General features: G+C 40.2%; 2 protein-coding genes across 2 annotated transcripts in view; both read right to left on the minus strand.

Annotated features, from left to right (window-relative positions):
• The window catches only part of LOC310937527 (inactive dipeptidyl peptidase 10-like), a gene marked incomplete at both ends in the record, with an annotated part of 48,442 nt that extends 43,098 nt beyond the window's left edge, over positions 1–5,344 (minus strand). Inside the window, one exon of the mRNA XM_083901810.1 lies at positions 5,285–5,344. Coding sequence (XP_083757936.1) covers positions 5,285–5,344 — 60 coding nt within the window. The remainder of the gene's footprint in view (positions 1–5,284) is intronic.
• A 4,924-nt stretch (positions 5,345–10,268) lies between these two features.
• LOC310936065 (sodium/hydrogen exchanger 2-like) lies at positions 10,269–16,727 on the minus strand (the record flags this gene model as incomplete). Its single annotated transcript, XM_083900096.1, has 13 exons — positions 10,269–10,702; positions 10,812–10,905; positions 11,013–11,129; positions 11,225–11,330; positions 12,082–12,249; positions 12,389–12,459; positions 12,551–12,640; positions 13,104–13,303; positions 13,385–13,602; positions 14,205–14,455; positions 15,309–15,446; positions 16,013–16,338; positions 16,451–16,727. 13 exons carry the CDS (start codon positions 16,725–16,727, stop codon positions 10,269–10,271), a joined length of 2,490 nt encoding a protein of 829 aa, XP_083756222.1.

Raw genomic sequence — 16,727 nt, forward strand, 5'->3', positions numbered from 1 at the left:
TGCTTGTTCTTTTTCCAGAGTCCTCTAATGAAATAAAACAAACAAAAACAAAGGCTTAAGTGGTCGTCTTTTTTTTTTTTGTCCAAATACAGCAATCTGTGCGCGTTATCTTTGAAAGGAAATTCATTAATCATGGATTAAATGTTCTGTGACCGTGTCCAAGCTAAGACTGGGAGGAAACTTTTCCAACACACTGAGATTCAGCCGGCAACCAATAGATTGGGGCGGTTGGAATTAAAGAACAGTATGTGACGTTTTGGATAAGGCATGTTTTTTAAGGAACCATTTAAACACAGAGCATTTTGGCTGTTTTATTCTATTACCATGTTAAAACGTACACTTTACACAGAGGTTATAAGAATGTGCAATACAGAGTGTCTTATATCCTCTTTTTCAGCACAGCCTAGGCAATATGATGAAAAAAATCCCCAACTATATAAACACACCTGAGCAAAAAGTACTCAAAATGTTTAAAATCGCAATGCATTTGTGAAATTTGTTCACTTGGCTCGTTTTTATGAATAAAAAGACAAGATAAACGGTCTTTTTTTTTTTGTGACTTCTGCACAATTATAATATATAAAATAACAATAATATTATTGTTATTTTATATCACTAGGATGTCCATAAAGGGAGTTGTGTTCTAAATATGATATTATCCCTCGGCAATTTACCATGTGAGCACTAAGGGTTAAGCAACACTGCTGTATCGGTCACCTTAGTTTTTCTGCAATTTTATTTCAGGGCACCATAACCATGAGACTATTCCTTATGGTTCTTTGTGCCACATGAGCCACATTGTGACTCACAGACACAAAAACTGAACTCAAGAGCACAAGAGCTGAGAAAACAGCGTCTCTCACACTCTTTACCATAGGTTTTAAAAAAAAATGTTTTTCCATTGCTTGTTTATTTGTGGATTTAAATGTGCTTTCTCTGCAATGAATATGAAAAATAATATCAAGTAAAACAAAAAAAGAAAGAGTATGCCTGTCTATGATTTGTGTAAGGCTGCCCTCCAGTGACAAATATTAGACACTGCACTGAGATGACTCATTGACTACCCATCCACCCGTTCATCCATTCATCCATCAATCCATCGTCTACCACCACATAGTGGCAATCCCAGCTGACATAGTGTGAAAAGCAGGGTACACCCTGCGGGCACAGGTCCACCACAGGACCATAATAAATTAAGTTTAATAAGTTTAAAGCAGAATTAAATGAGAAACAAAGGACAATTTGAAGTGCTCTGATGAAAAAAACAGTAACGGTGTGATATACAATGATTCTCTCAATGATTTTGTTCTCTCCTCTGGCTCGAAATCCATATTCTTGTGATTTTTTTGTGTGTGTGTGTGTCTTCAGAAACCTGGCAGTGGGACTTCACATCTCACTCTGACTCCCACCTTCTCACACTGCACACTGTGTCCATCCAGGCAGCAGTAGCTCAGTGGACACTCCAAGTGACACTTACTTATGCACATGCTGTTTATTGTGTGGTATTGATTGAGTGGGAGGTGTTAAAATCAGCTCGAAAAGGTCAATGCGCTAATGACGTGTTTTATTTCAATGCGGCGACGACGATGGGGAGGACAGGATTCCTCACCTTCCTCCCACACTCACACGCTAACAAGCTTCTTTATCCGAAGCACACGCACCTCCATGGTAACAGATGGACGTGGCGACATGTTCAAATTCTGAGACCTTGAGTGTGAGCGGACACTGAGACAATTTAAGCCTGTTGTGATATTGTTTAAGAATGACATCTTTGTGGGAATTCAAGAGGAGTATTCAGTTTATCAGTTTACCACAACGTCAAAATGCTGCTAATCTGCTTCTTTGTCCACATTTAGCAAAGACTCTTTTGCTTAATTTTACCATAAAAGGGCCAGAATGTTCATATAACAAACTGAACTCACCAACAACAACAGTCCAGCCAAAATATTGGCATTAAAAAAAATATTTTGCAGACTGCAAATCACCTACCGCCGTCTACCAATCATTGCAGTCAGTAGAGTCTCAGCTGCAGAGAAACCATTGGTTGCCAGTTACGTCTGAGCTACAATGGTGGAGAAAACAAAACCTGAAAGACCTCGGTATATTGAATTTGAGTGTAGTAACCATTTTTGGCCACATTCTTACATATGGTGCCTTTAACCATTTAAAATGAAGGAAAAACATTATTTTATTTCGAAAAAAAAAAACACTCTGTAGTTGCACAGTGTGGTTTTTAAAATTTAGAGCGGTTTTTGAATGCACGTCAAAGCCAATGTGTGGTTATTACGGTAATTTCACTCGCACTGTTGCAGGAAGCCGGCGAATCAGAATCTTTGTCACCAGAGAGGAGAGAATTGGAAAAAACATGTACATGGTTTCTATTTTGTGACCTGTTGAGACAACGACTACATTTTTGGAATTTTAAACCAAATATCTTATAGTGTCTCCTCCAATACAGGATCAAGGCTCACTGTTTAATAATAAATAAGTAATTTAAAAATCTGCACCTCTACATGAGCATTAGCATAATTTTCATGCTGCACCTCAAGAGGAAGCGGCTTATTGTGTTTATGAAGCAGATAAAAACCTGGCGTCGCGTGAGGCCGTATCACTGAGCTATGACTTATGACACAGTTAAAATCATTCAGGATGCATAATGCATAACAAAAAAAATGCAGCAATGCATCCTTATTTATCGTTTACGATTGCCTTTTCTAGTGTCGTTCTGGAGACTTGAAATGGCTGTTCAATTACCGTTGACAGTTCAGCTCTAGAGCTCATGTAGGTGTAGCTCTTATCAAAGCGGCCTCCCGTCAGATTAATCCCGCCCTGCTGCTGTGCGGCCTACAGCAGCGCAGAATTGAGTGGGATTAGACTTTTGGCTGTTCATCTCTGAGTCAGGAAGGATTCGCTCACAGCTAAAAAAAAAATTAAAAAAAAACCTTTGCATAATTTGTGAGCGATGATGACACCCTTTAATGCCAGTGCCTGCACTCTTGGAAATAAGGGTTCCAAAAGTGTTCTTCTACAAGCGCTGAGGTTCTACCTGGAACCATTTGATTCTGAAAAAAGGTTTTTCAAGAGTTCTTGGTGGTAACACTAATGGTCTCAGTAAGAACCATTTTGATCCAGAGAACCCTTTAAATCCCCTTTCCTGAATAAAGGGTTTTAAAAGGGTTCTTGGTGGAACCTTTATAAAAAGGTTCTACCTGGAGCCAAAAAGGATTTTCCTACGAGGACAAGCCGAAGAACCTTATATGGTTCTACTTCACTTTCGGTGACACATGACGGACCCACCCGGGAAAAGTGGTGGCATGAATTACCCTCCATATCCTGAGTTATTGTGTCATTTTTGGGCTATTATAAGTTATTATGAAAGTATTCAATATATATTGATAATTATATTTTATTTTCCACGTCCAAACCAAAATCGACTCAACCCATGAGTCATGTTTTAAAATCAATGTGTCAGTCTGACATAAATCTAAATTGAATGTGACAGGATAATATAAAAATAAAGAGGGTTTTTTTATATACTGTATATATCTTTGCCAACTCAGTGTTCACTGAGCTTGTGCTGTGAGAAAATAAAATAAAATACTGAGCCGAAATGAATCTAACAAAATTAGATTGAACATTTTTCAACTGAAACTGAAAAAATGTTCTTTTCTCTCGACTCCCAAATAAATGTTGTTGTCGTTGCAAATGATGCATGATGCAGACATCTACAAAATATCTCTATTAAAAACATATATAGATGAGCCTTAAATCACATTTGTGTAACTTCCTGAGTAGTCTTGTGTTCTTGTTCCTGTTTTATTTTGAAATAATTACCGTTGCCTCTCGTTTCAGTGTATGCTTCCTGTAACGGTTCCCTCCTCTGTTGATTACCTGCCCCGCCCTGATGTGTTTCACCTGTTCGTCATTATGTGTCCTTTGCCAGTCGTCTGCTGATGAATAAGCATCCTTGCCCTTATTGTATGATCAGTTACTCGTAGCCTTTTGACCTCTTTCATATATCTTGTGTTGCCTTGTGCTTTTTGGAAACCTGTTTGGTTCAAGACCAGTAAAAGGTGATTTTCTGTTCAAACAGAGACTGTTAATCTGTGGTCAACTAATGTCTCTCAGATAAAAGAAAAGAAATGACAAGATGAGTTTGCTTTTGTGTTAATGTCAGTAAACACCACGGACATTGTATTTGCATTTATATGTTATATTCCAATCTGTGGAAAAGCTGTGATTTATAGAAGAAATATTCAATCTGTTCCTTTAGACCTATAATTTACAAACTGGTAAGAAGCGATATTTAAGATTAATGGCGACCATTATTCCACACTTTAATAAGAGCAGTGGGTTCTTTGGAACACACACACACACACACACACACACACACACACACACACACACACACACACACACACACACACACACATACACAGAGAGCGAGAAATTGAGAGGGTAGAGATAAACCACTTCTTACTTTAATATCATCCACTCGAGGCCGACGAGCACAACACACTCAACAAAAAAAAGAGCAATCACTGACACTCCTCCATCACAAAGTGCAGTGAGTGCAATAACGGTGATTACATATGCTGCGCTGTGGTCGTTGAATCCAAACTTCCAGCCTGTGCCTGTACACATTCTGAGAAAGCGTAATATATTCATCTTTATTGTGAATTCTTATACACAAACAATTGTGTATTCTCTTTTTTCTATTTAATATCAAATTGAAAACAATGTCTGCAGTGCCAGCAGTGCAGGCGTAATGTAATGTCCCATATACAATTTACTGTGGTGACAGAACATAAATCCTGACTATACGTTCCTTACGTCTCCAAAGACTCATTAAATCCATAGAAAAAAATATTAATAACATTTTTTATACTTAACTGTGATAAAATAGAAATCTGACTGGAACAGAAGGGACTACAGGCCTGTAATGAATAAATGAAATGTGTAGTAATCTGGTCTTTTCTCTGTAAAAATAAGTAAAATGGATCATTCTAGTGGATTTGATGATTTGTTCATAATGTTAAAGGTAAACCTGACAATACAACACATCACCTGTTGAAGTAGATTTGTTACAAATGAGACACCAATTATAGGATGTGAAAATGTTTGTGAACCTGTGAATTGCTATGTTGCATTAATTAGAGCTTTGTTTGAATTGCTGTGCTGGGTTTACAGTAGGTCCGTGGCAGAGTGGTGCAGTGATGTGATGATTAAAAAATACAAAATAAAAACAACAAATCACTGTAAAGAACAAAAGCAAAAATCCTACCTTGGAGTCCTTGGCTGGCTGACACTCGATCTGATGTGACACGGATGCAGTTTGATTCATCTTTGCTCCTCACTTTGACTGAATTTTTAAGAATAAAATCCCAGCCAGCTCCTCTGTCAGTGTCACCGCTCAGATTTGAAGTTGACTGCTTCTTGGCTCCGAGCTGAGCAAAACAGAAACTGATGCAAAGGATTCTAAAAGCTCTTTCTTCTTCGTTGTGAGGATGCACAAGTTGTTTTTACCTCGTATCTGTCTCCATCCCTCCCTCTCTCTCTCTCTCTCTCTCTGTCTCTCTTCTAGCAAGTACTGTACAGTGCGTGCTGCTTCAGCTGCAGCTGACAGACAGTTCATAAACCAGGATGTTTGCCAGTGCCTCCCACATACGAAGACATTTCTTCATCAGAATGCAAATTTGCTGGAGGCAAAGATATTGCAGGCGTTTCGTGTAGAGCTTTTTTCCTTTTCACACTTTGTGTTCCGAGCGTCTTAAAGCGGCAGAAGGGTTTAAATGTTTGACAACGTGTGTTTTCTTTGGTCGTTGTCTGAAGTGATGAATGAATGTTTACCTTCAAACTCTGATCACTCCTGAAGCGGCTGCTGTTTACTTCTGCACGGGGAGGAGAATTGTGTTGAAAGGTGGAACGGAAACATGTTTTGTTGTTGCTGTTGCTTTTGAGACAACTTCAACTTGCAAAGGAAAATATTTGTGTTCATTTAAATCCATTCATGTTTATACTGTGACGGTTTTACTCAAGGATGACATTATTCAAAGTTTAAATAGGGAACCAACACACTTATCTAAATGTGTATGCATGTCCTTGCTGACCTGTTGAATATTTATTACCATATTCTGACTGAAAATTTGTCAACTGCTTATTCTCCTGCACCAAAGTCCATAGAGAAAATCATTTTTTTTAGCTTGTTGAGATACAGGAGCTGCTGTTCTACTGCTGCCGTGTTTGCTGAGTTTGTATCACTCTGGTAAATCTGAACATAGCATCTCTAAGACCTAAGTCACAAAATAACACATGTGAATGTACAGATTGAGGAAGTAGGGGAATCGACAATTCCTGTACGTCATGATGTTAAATCGTTGGTTTTCTCTATGGAATTTTGTAACAAGGAAAGCAAAGCACAAAGAGCACTATTAGATGTTCCCGATTAACCCTGTTTTTCCCAGAATTAACTGAAACCATGAAGTAGGACATTTTCAGTAACTTCAGAAGAAACTAGAAAAGCACTCGGAGAGCGCAGACCTCCACCAAGGCAGCTCAGTGCCTACAAAATCCACCCTGGGTCAGACAGCGAGTGTTGTAACCAGTGATAACGTGATGGTCGGACAGCGAGTGTTGTAACCAGTGATAACGTTATGGTCGGACAGCGAGTGTTGTAACCAGTGATAACGTTATGGTCAGACAGCGAGTGTTGTAACCAGTGATAACGTTATGGTCAGACAGCGAGTGTTGTAACCAGTGATAACGTTATGGTCAGACAGCGAGTGTTGTAACCAGTGATAACGTTATGGTCAGACAGCGAGTGTTGTAACCAGTGATAACGTTATGGTCAGACAGCGAGTGTTGTAACCAGTGATAACGTTATGGTCAGACAGCGAGTGTTGTAACCAGTGATAACGTTATGGTCAGACAGCGAGTGTTGTAACCAGTGATAACGTTATGGTCAGACAGCGAGTGTTGTAACCAGTGATAACGTTATGGTCAGACAGCGAGTGTTGTAACCAGTGATAGCGTCTACGGATTGATCCCAAAATTCAATCACTTCCTGGTCCCATTGCGGACAATGTCATCCAAATCCGTCCGACTTTCCGAGTTACATTGCTAACTAACAGACAGACAAACAAGCAAACTCCGGTGAAAACATAGCCTCCTTGGTGGAGGTAACAAACAAAATCAGTCTAAAAAAAACACTGCTTTAGTTGCTGTAGTTTAATGTCATCATCCATGTAATGAATTTAAGTAATGATTTAAACTGTCAGCCAATTAATGAAATAAAATGCCACCTATTCAGGTCATACAGTAAATTAGTTCCTGACAGAATGTGAAACATTATGAATTTAGCCTGTGTCCATTTGTATTTGTCCAAGTTACAACCTCTCTCTTCCCAGATTTGTCATTATAAGTTACAGTAAACTGTTGTCCACATTAAAAATGCATGTCCACGGTGCATATTTAAAAACCTGGCTACTTTCCATACGCCACTAAATCATATATTTATTGTCGTGTTTATGATCACTGTCATTCAGCATGTGCATCCTTTTAACACTGACAACTCTCAGTTTCTATTGATGTCTTTGGATAAAATGTCAAAAGACATCGTGTGCTCCTTCCAGGAGGAAGCGTGGTCAGTTTCCAGCTCATCTATTTTATTCATGCACGCAATAAGTGTATGAAGAAATTCAGACTGATATAGTGGGATATTGTATGGAAGCTAAAACATCAATTTATACCAGCACACAATGACATTTTATGTTTGTGTTTTTGCGCGTATGTATATTTAATAGTGTTTAAATTCATTTAAAGACAGTAATGCAATTCGGTATCACAAGACCTAACCAAACACATAATTGGTAGCACTGTTTCAAAGAAGCAATCACTCATTACTTTATTATATTTTTATAATAACGTCGACTGCACTTGTGCGTTCCCGACCATTTCAATGGAACATTTATCTTCATGCGCTCGGCGATTTCCCTCTAATCAAAGTATTATGAATGTGTGCATTCATTATTAAAAGTGTGTATTTCTCTATTTACACGCTGCAGCCATTGTTTATTTCGCGCGCCGTGCTGGTGGAAAGTGGTAATCAGTGAATAATGAAATGATCACAGTGGAACTTTAATTAAAGCAGCTGTGCAGGAGGTGAACAGCCCACGCTAATGAAGACAAACACAGATCGCTGCAGTAATGAGCCTCCTGGCCAATGAGCGTGAATAAAGAATACGGCAAGGATTTTTTTGTTTGCTTTCACAATAAATGTCAACACATTTATAACACTTCAGAACAGATGCAGGAGGATTTGTTTTTCTCCTAAAAACAAACAGAAAAAAACTTCATCAACAAATTGTCCACGTTTTCATATCGCTTCATCATCTTGAACTTTACAGTTTCAAGCTGTCGCTCCAGAGAGAGATTTGAAATTACATTCGAGAGACAATAACATTTCTTAGCTCAGGTACTTCGCTTCTCATCACAAAAGTAGCAGTTTTCCGACTGAAATAAAGACAAAATAAGTTCCTCTTTTCTCACGTATCAGCAGATAAGTTACACAAGCAAGTTGCTATACTTCCCAGATGCAATTTTATCTTCTCCTTGCTGAATTTCAAGAGGAATAAACCATTATTGGAGCACCTCTAAATAAGACTATATGATAGAGTACTTTTATACAGGTTGAGCTCTCTGTCGCTGGCACATATAAAGACGTAAACTTTGAAAGATGATACCGGATGTGGAAGGCCGTCACAGAGTCGCATGAAGAACAATAAAAGAGGGCATTAAAGTGAAGAAGGCAGATTGTTTATTGCTTGTTCTCCTCTCTCCCTGCGTTTAATGGCACCTGTGGGTCCAATGCATGGTTTCCAATGCATTGGTTAAATGGTATATTACAACGGTGTAATGTTACCAGCATGGGCATCAGGTTAAATAAAATGATCTACTGTATATTCAAGAGAGAACGAACCAAGAGAGCCTGTTCCATAGTTGCAGGCCAAATGCAACACATTTGAAAGAAGCAGTGGGTGTTTGGGTTTTATTCTTCAACTATTGGCAGTACACCACTAAGTAGCTGCACATGCTAACAGATAACACTGTTACATCCATCATTTTTACCCCCCCTACAGCCACTTTGTCATAGAGAAATCCACAATTTGACATACTTTCAGTGCTTCATGATATAGTTTAATGGGGTATTTTCCAGAGTTAAATCTTTAACAGTATCGCCTCTTTTTAAAGGAAACGTGACAGTCTCTTCATTTCACACTCTAAGCTCCATTTACTGCTAATTTTAGGCGACACATTAGCCACAGTGTTGCTGCCATCTGTTTAATTGGACCGCATATTGGTGGTGAATAAAAATGACCAAAATAGCCATAAAAATAAATTTTTTTTGAAAAAATCAGAACTGGAAAATTTGTGCAACCCTTTGGAGAGCTGTCTTTAATAAAGATATCACGCTTTCATATTATGTGGAGTCCTCCCGGGTGATGCTGGGCTTAATTGGCTGTTAAGCTCATCTCTTATTGATTCTTCTGTGTTATTGGCTACGGAGAAGAGAGAACTCCGCCGCTTCATTTGAAGACAATGAGGATCCTGTGGATGTGAAATTGACACTATTAGAATCACTCCACTGTGTGGTTCAACTCGTAAAACATTATACTGCAAGCTCAGTTTGAACAAAGTCATTTTAAATGTCCAGCGTGTATGTTTTTAGCAATTTATTTGCAGACATTGAACAGACTACCCATAAATAATGCTTGTGTATAATCGCTATAATCGTTTTCATGGTCATAAATGAAGGGCCTTGCTCCACGGAGGCTGCCATCTTGTGCGTCAAACACGCATCTTTATGATAAAAAGGAGGCCGCCATCGTCCCATGACGCTTTTGGGAAAGTGGAGGAGTCACTCTGTCACTATAGTTCTTACACACTGGACTCATAACTATTAAACTTCCTGGCTTTCAGTGTGTGCCCTCTTTTGGCCATTGACATAAGCATAAGCATACGCGCAGATGTGATATTTCAGGAGGCAAAAATCAAGTCACAGAAGAGTAAGTGTTTTGCACAGTGTATTATAATCCCTGAAAAAAAATGTTTTTTGAGGTAAGCATTTTGATTGAATGATGGAATAATCTATACATTTCTCTCCTGAATGAAGTGAGAGCACTTCTGAACCATGATTTTGGCCTACATGCTTTGAAGTTCAAGTTTGGTCATTGTTTTCATGATCCCAATCCTCCATCCTTTTTCGATAGTCATGATCTCCCTGAGCCTCGAGATCCACTTTGCGACGGTTGTCTAAGTAAAGGATTTACTGCCCCAGTCTCTCCAGGATCCTGGTTCTCAGGTACCCAGCCGCGAGTGTGTGGAGGACGCACTGATTCCACTCCTGGATGCTGAGGGTCAACTGTGTCTTCGTCTCCTTCTGTGCGATTTGAACTGCGTCTCCTGGGTGCAGGAACAGGTCCAGGTGCTGGTCTGCCCCTGAAGCTGGAACCTCCAGGATCCCTTTCGTTTGAAATGTGAGCTTCAGGTGATGAAGCCCGTGGTTCTGCTGGCTGCTGTCCTGCCCCTCGACTCTCCTTGATAGTGTTCAACCTCCTCATATGAAGTAAGGAGCGTGAAGAGGAGCGAGGCGACGCTCCTGAGGCCTGGAGACGAGCTGAGACACGATCCACCTCACTGCCACCTTAAGTCACACCAGTTTTAGAGGATAGTTATACTTTCAATGAGTATTTTCATATCATGCATGATTATCCACCATTGATTGATTTAAATCAAATTTCTCACTGTCTCACCATGACTTCGTCTTCTAAGGGGAAAGGCAGACTCCAGATCTGCACCAGGTTGGAGGGAATAGTACCTCAGAGACCGGTTGATGTTTTGTGAAGGCTGGAAGTAGAGGACAAATGAAGGTCAGGCAGGTGTGTGTGTGTGTGTGTGTGTGTGTGGGGGGGGGGGTGTGTGTGTGTCAGACGAACAACGGAATGAAAACCCACCATCTCACGGAAACTTTCGGGTCGTATGCTGCGTCTGATACTGGCGTGGCGGCGGATCAGAATCTCCCTGTTTTGGCTCTCGTTAGGCAGATTGTACTTGTTGGTGTATGCCAACGTCTGAGGCGTTTTAAAGGAAGAGGAAGAGGTTTTAACATTGAACACAGCCTTATCTCATATAACATTCATTTTCAATTTGGATTTGGATAAAGTACCTTCTGTCGGATCTTGTACATGTTCTTCGACAAGATGTCGTGCATTTTCCCCACATCAGCAGCCAGGAACTTCTTCTTTGGCCGAGACGCCTCCTTCATCTCATCGCTGATAATTGGTGGCAAAGGAAACAAACAGCAGATGACAGATGCTAATGAAATATGATGCTTTTCAATCCATTACTGACATTAAGAGTTTTCCATTGGATGAAAACAGCATCATCAGCTGGAGGCAAATTAGATTAAGTGTAAAGGTTTTGTTCATTAAGCTGACGCACTCCCTCTGGCTGCTTGTAAGCAGATATTATTTCTGAGTAATTTATGCAGATTATCGTGATTATTTATGTACCAGCGCATAAAGGTCTACACTATGAAGGTTGGTTGTGCTTGTTTTTGATGAGTTATCTGACTAGTTTTTTTTATGTCTGGTTACAATTAATCATAAATAGACATACAGTTTATTTTCCAGTTTACAAAAATGCAACTTTTCCTTAGTTATGATGGTCTGAGGTCCCGAGGTTAAAGGTGCCATATGTAAGAATGTGGCCAATATGGTCTTTTAGGTTTCGTTTTCTGACGTAACTCTACTGACTGCAATGATTGGTAGACAGCGGTAGGTGGCGCCACATGCCAAAACATGATTTCAAAACATAAACATGATTTGCAGTCTGCAAAATATATATTTTTAATGCAAATATTTTGTCTGTACTGTTGTTGTTGGTGAGTTCAGTTTGTTATATGAACATTATTCCTGAGTCTCTGTGACATATTAGGAGGATTTTATGGCCAGTTGCTTTGGATTTATTACATAATGCACCTTTAATTAAAAAGGTCAGAACCAATCAGTTCGTTGAACTTACTGCAGAGAAACAATAGATGGCGCTGCACTCAGGTCCCCCACAGATGTGTCCAGTATATCAATGGCATTCTGCAGCTCCAGTTTCTTATACAGAGACACGATGCTGGACTCAGCCTTGTTATCTCGGAGCAGGATACGCCTCAGAACGCGATCGTTGAACTTCTTAAACCTGACACACGTTCACAAAAAAATAAAGATTATTCGAGACATATAAAAGAAAATAAGATGGAGTTTGCAATCTGTAAAAAACAATGGATTTCATCAAATCTGATTAGAAATATATGACCACACACAAAAATGCTCCCTACTTGTCTTTCCAGTAATAGTGACTCCACTGTCCACACAAGTCCTCAATACCGGAAACGACATGCTCCATTATCTGTATAGAAGAGTGTCGATATATATATATATAATAATGTTGATATTAGAGGAGGAAATATGATTGTGTAACAGTGATGACTGATACTGACCCTGGTGTGAATCTCCACATTGATGGTTTGCAGGTCTTTGTTAGTCCTCCTGATGTTTAAATACTCCACGATTGGACGGATGCTGATGCCCTAGAAAGAATAGAGAAAATATTATATGTGCAAAGAAACAGTTAGCACTGGTTATGCATTTATAAATCATAATTATAAATCAGTCAGGGGTCTGGGTCAGGGTCACTCACCCACATACAACCACACAAGGCCCACATTGTCTCCAGAATTTAAGTTAAATGATTATTGGGTGCTTTATAGTGGTAGAATTCTTTTTCAACTGTGCTTTATACTTTTCACAATGTATTATTACAGGATTAGTATAAGCTCTGTAGCAGAAATATGGCAACTGCTGTCCAGTCTGTGGAGTCAGAAAGGTTGGAAAATGTGTGGTCTGGAAATCTTCTGGAGCCTCAGCTGATACAATTTCTTTCAAGCACGTCTCAGTATGCCTTGAGCAAGAGACAGAACCACTTTGGTTTGCTTTTATTTATAATAATTGGGAGCACAGGGTGAATATTGATCGTCCTCACTAATGGCCCACCTGTAGGAAAACAGTAAATATAATCACGGCGATCGAGGCCGTGACAAACAAGTTCTTTCTGTGGACGTTATCGGGCAAGGTGAAGGCCAAGGCGAAGCAGATTGCCCCTCGCAGGCCACCGTAGGAGAGTCCAAACTGGTCCTTGAAAGTGAACTGGATGGTGCGGAAGGGGTTGATGATCTGGGTCAGCACCAAAATGCCTGCAGGCAGACAAGATGAGTCAGAAAACATTTGAGGAGAGAGCTTTGTTTCCATATGTCTGGCGACGGTGAAGTTCTCACCGAGCGCTCTCCAGATGAAGGCAAAGAGCAGCGTGAACAGGATGAAGGCCCAGTTCCACTCGTGCTCAGTCGTTATGGTAACCACACCCAGAAAGAAGAATATCAGGGTCTCTGAGACAGTGGCCAGCATCTTCACAACATGGCGGATGGTGGTGCAGGATCTCTGCGACACATTCTCCTCTACATAGTACTTCATGGTAATGGCACATGTTATGATGCTGCAGGGAGGTGAGACAACACACACACACAGTGCGCGATTAAGGCTTCAGCAAAAACCAAGCTCTAGATTATCAATCCAGTTCTGTTATTCAGGAAGAATTTTGTTCTCATATTTTTGATCAGCTCAAGTAATACAGTGACATTGTGTGCACGCAGTCCTGCTGAGCTAACAGTGTGGAATCTCACACACATTTTGAACTCACACCACACTCAGTGGGCGGAGGAGCAAGTTTGCACACGTCGTACAAGCATCAGGAATGAGACAAACAAAAAGGGTTGGAAGGTAAAGATTAATTTTGGAACGTTATATATACGACAGTTTAGAGGATTTAGTTTTTCCTTGGGAAATAGCCGTGCCTAAAAGGAAAGGAATGACTGAAACACAGTGTGAGCAGCTATTCTCGTGGAATTAAATGTTACATAAGGCATTAATATTCAAGTATAGCAAAAAAAAAATCCTTAATTCTAAATGCAATGATTGGTTTATATTGGAAGTAGGTTTTTACAAGAAAATGCTGCTTACAAATAAATATAATCCATTAAACCCTTTTTAAGTGATTTCTATCGCTGTGAGATACTGGTTAGGAGGTGTAACACTTACGCCATCACACTGGAGATGGCAAACAGCTCAGCCACCAGGTACGCCAGGTAGCTGTACATGAAGACAAAGAGGGGCTCGACCTGACGGACATTGTGGGTAAAACGCGTGGTGAACGCGGCCACGAATCCGAACAGTAGGCCAAAGATGACACCACCGACTCCCACCACAAAGAACCTGGCAACTCCCAGGAACACGTCGACGGATTCAATGACAGGCAGGTCGACCAAAAAGGCAAACATGCTGTAAAGAACCTGGGGGAAAGGAGACACAATAACAAAACACATTCCACAGTTAGAAATTACTCCGAAAGGCACAACACAGACAGTAAAATGGAGATTTAAGCAAAGTGAAACGACTCAAACTGTCAAGAAACTCCTCCATTTCAACTACATATACAGATGTTTTATGCACACATGTCCTCTGGACAATGTAGATGACAAACAGTGAGCCAGCAAATGTTCAGGGAAACTCTGGAGTGAAACTCTCAAGTGAAACTCAGCGAGAGCACAGCAGATTCATTATAACTGATATTTCCGTTGAACAAAGCAGAACTGGTCAGACGAGCCTGAGGTGGAAACTGCAAGGGCACAAATCAAATCTGTGTCACTCTCCACTCTCAGGCATGGCTGCCTTTTTCTCCCCCATTGCACAACACCATAACAACTTTTTGCTCGTATGGTGGTGAGAAATGTGTTATTTTAGGAATGTATTGTTGCCATCTGTGCTTTAGCAATCCACATAGTTTAAAAATAGTCCCTTGTTAGTCCCACAATAGAGCAAATGTATGGTCTTACAGCAGCAAAGACAGCCAAAAGTAAAGGATTTTGTGATTTCAAATTCATAAATTTAATTTAAATACAACTCCCTACAACATTTAAGTCCAGAACTTGCATTATATTGCCCTTGTTTCTTCAGTTTGTAGGTAAACCACAGATATGTGCATCCATGAATACATCAGGCAGGAGTAAGCAATATCTATTTCAGCATACGTTTAATTGTTCTGAGTTTTAAAGGGCACAAAATGGTAGCTGCAATATATTACATTTGAAAGAATAAGATCCATACACACACACACACAAGAAAACACAGGATCGCTGCACTCACCACAGTGACGGCATCATTGAAGAGTCCCTCTCCGAATATGACGATGTATATCTGCTCATTTATTCCAATATCCTCAAACACGTTCAAGGCAGCCACTGGGTCCACAGCTGAGATGATGGAGGCAAACAGCAAGCTCTCCTGCAAAGTAAAGTCTCCACTAAATATATATAAATACAGCACAATTCTGGGTTGATGATGATTTAACGGCTAAGCTGTCAAAAGGAGTCTGTCAAGTTTCTTAAATGGATGTTCTGCATTCTTTTAGCAAAAGTAGTTGGTGCATTTTCTGTAGCTTTTGGTCATTTCCGATAATGTTAATTGAAAGATTTCTTTGCTTCAAAATCCAGATAAATATAATAATATATTATAAATATTTTCCTGGGGAGTTCAGGGTCTCAGTCACTAATTTCAGCTCTTATGGCATCATCCAATAGGAGCCTGGTTGCAGGCGACATCCATGAACTTTCATTTGCAAAATGTCAAAATGATGGTGGCCAAGTCAAAAATCTCGAGGAGTTTTTAATGTTATTGCTTTGAATGGGTCAAAATATCACAGAGAGGTTCAACTTTTAATTGAAAATATCAAAATCACATGTGCCCTTTAACCTTTTGAATCAGAAGATGCTACTGTCCTTTTCTGTCATTATTTTAACCTGTACGATCAGCCTGAAAATCACAGGGAAACCTCTGCAACCTGAACCGACCTGCAGGTGGATATCCTGAATCCCAAACGCCTCAATCTGGCAGATGGCGAACAGAGAAAGCCCAATGCCGATACTGTTCCACAGCGTTCCCACCACAGCGTACCACAAGACTGTGCCGACGTTTTCAAAAAATGGCCTTGTGGGCATGAAGTAGCCATTGTCAAGGACGATGGGTGGGAGCATATAGAGGAAGAAGACATTGGAGTTGAGTACAGCAGGGGGCTCCTCTGAGACTGAGTGCATGATAGCACCCACGATGAGCCCGATGGCAATCAGGAGGCAGGACTCTGGGATCCAGATGGTGATTTTGTGGTAAATGTGGAAACCTAAGCAGAAAACAATGAAATTAAGGACATTATGCTTCATGTTATGTGTCAACTTCAGATCCTGTGATATAAAAAAAGCACTTAATGCTGCACTGCACTTATCCAAACGTACCAATTTTGGCAAAGGAGGCCAGCAGTACCCACAAAGTAAACTCAAAGGGAACCTGAATCCGAGGGTAGTCCATCGTAAACACGGGGAGGTTAGTCCTCTCCGTGTCAGGGAAGGCCTGAGGTTCATTGATTTCATTTTGGAAAGGTTTGACAGTGGGGGGGCTGTTCGGTTCTGAAGGTTTTGATTCCTGAAGCTCACATTTCCCTCCAAAACAGCAGAGCAGGAGCAGAAACAAGAAAAACGCTCCTCTTTGAAAGCTGTTTCGAGATCCAGCCAT

This window comes from Microchirus variegatus (assembly GCF_963457635.1).
Source record: "Microchirus variegatus genome assembly, chromosome: 1".
Taxonomy (NCBI): domain Eukaryota; kingdom Metazoa; phylum Chordata; class Actinopteri; order Pleuronectiformes; family Soleidae; genus Microchirus; species Microchirus variegatus.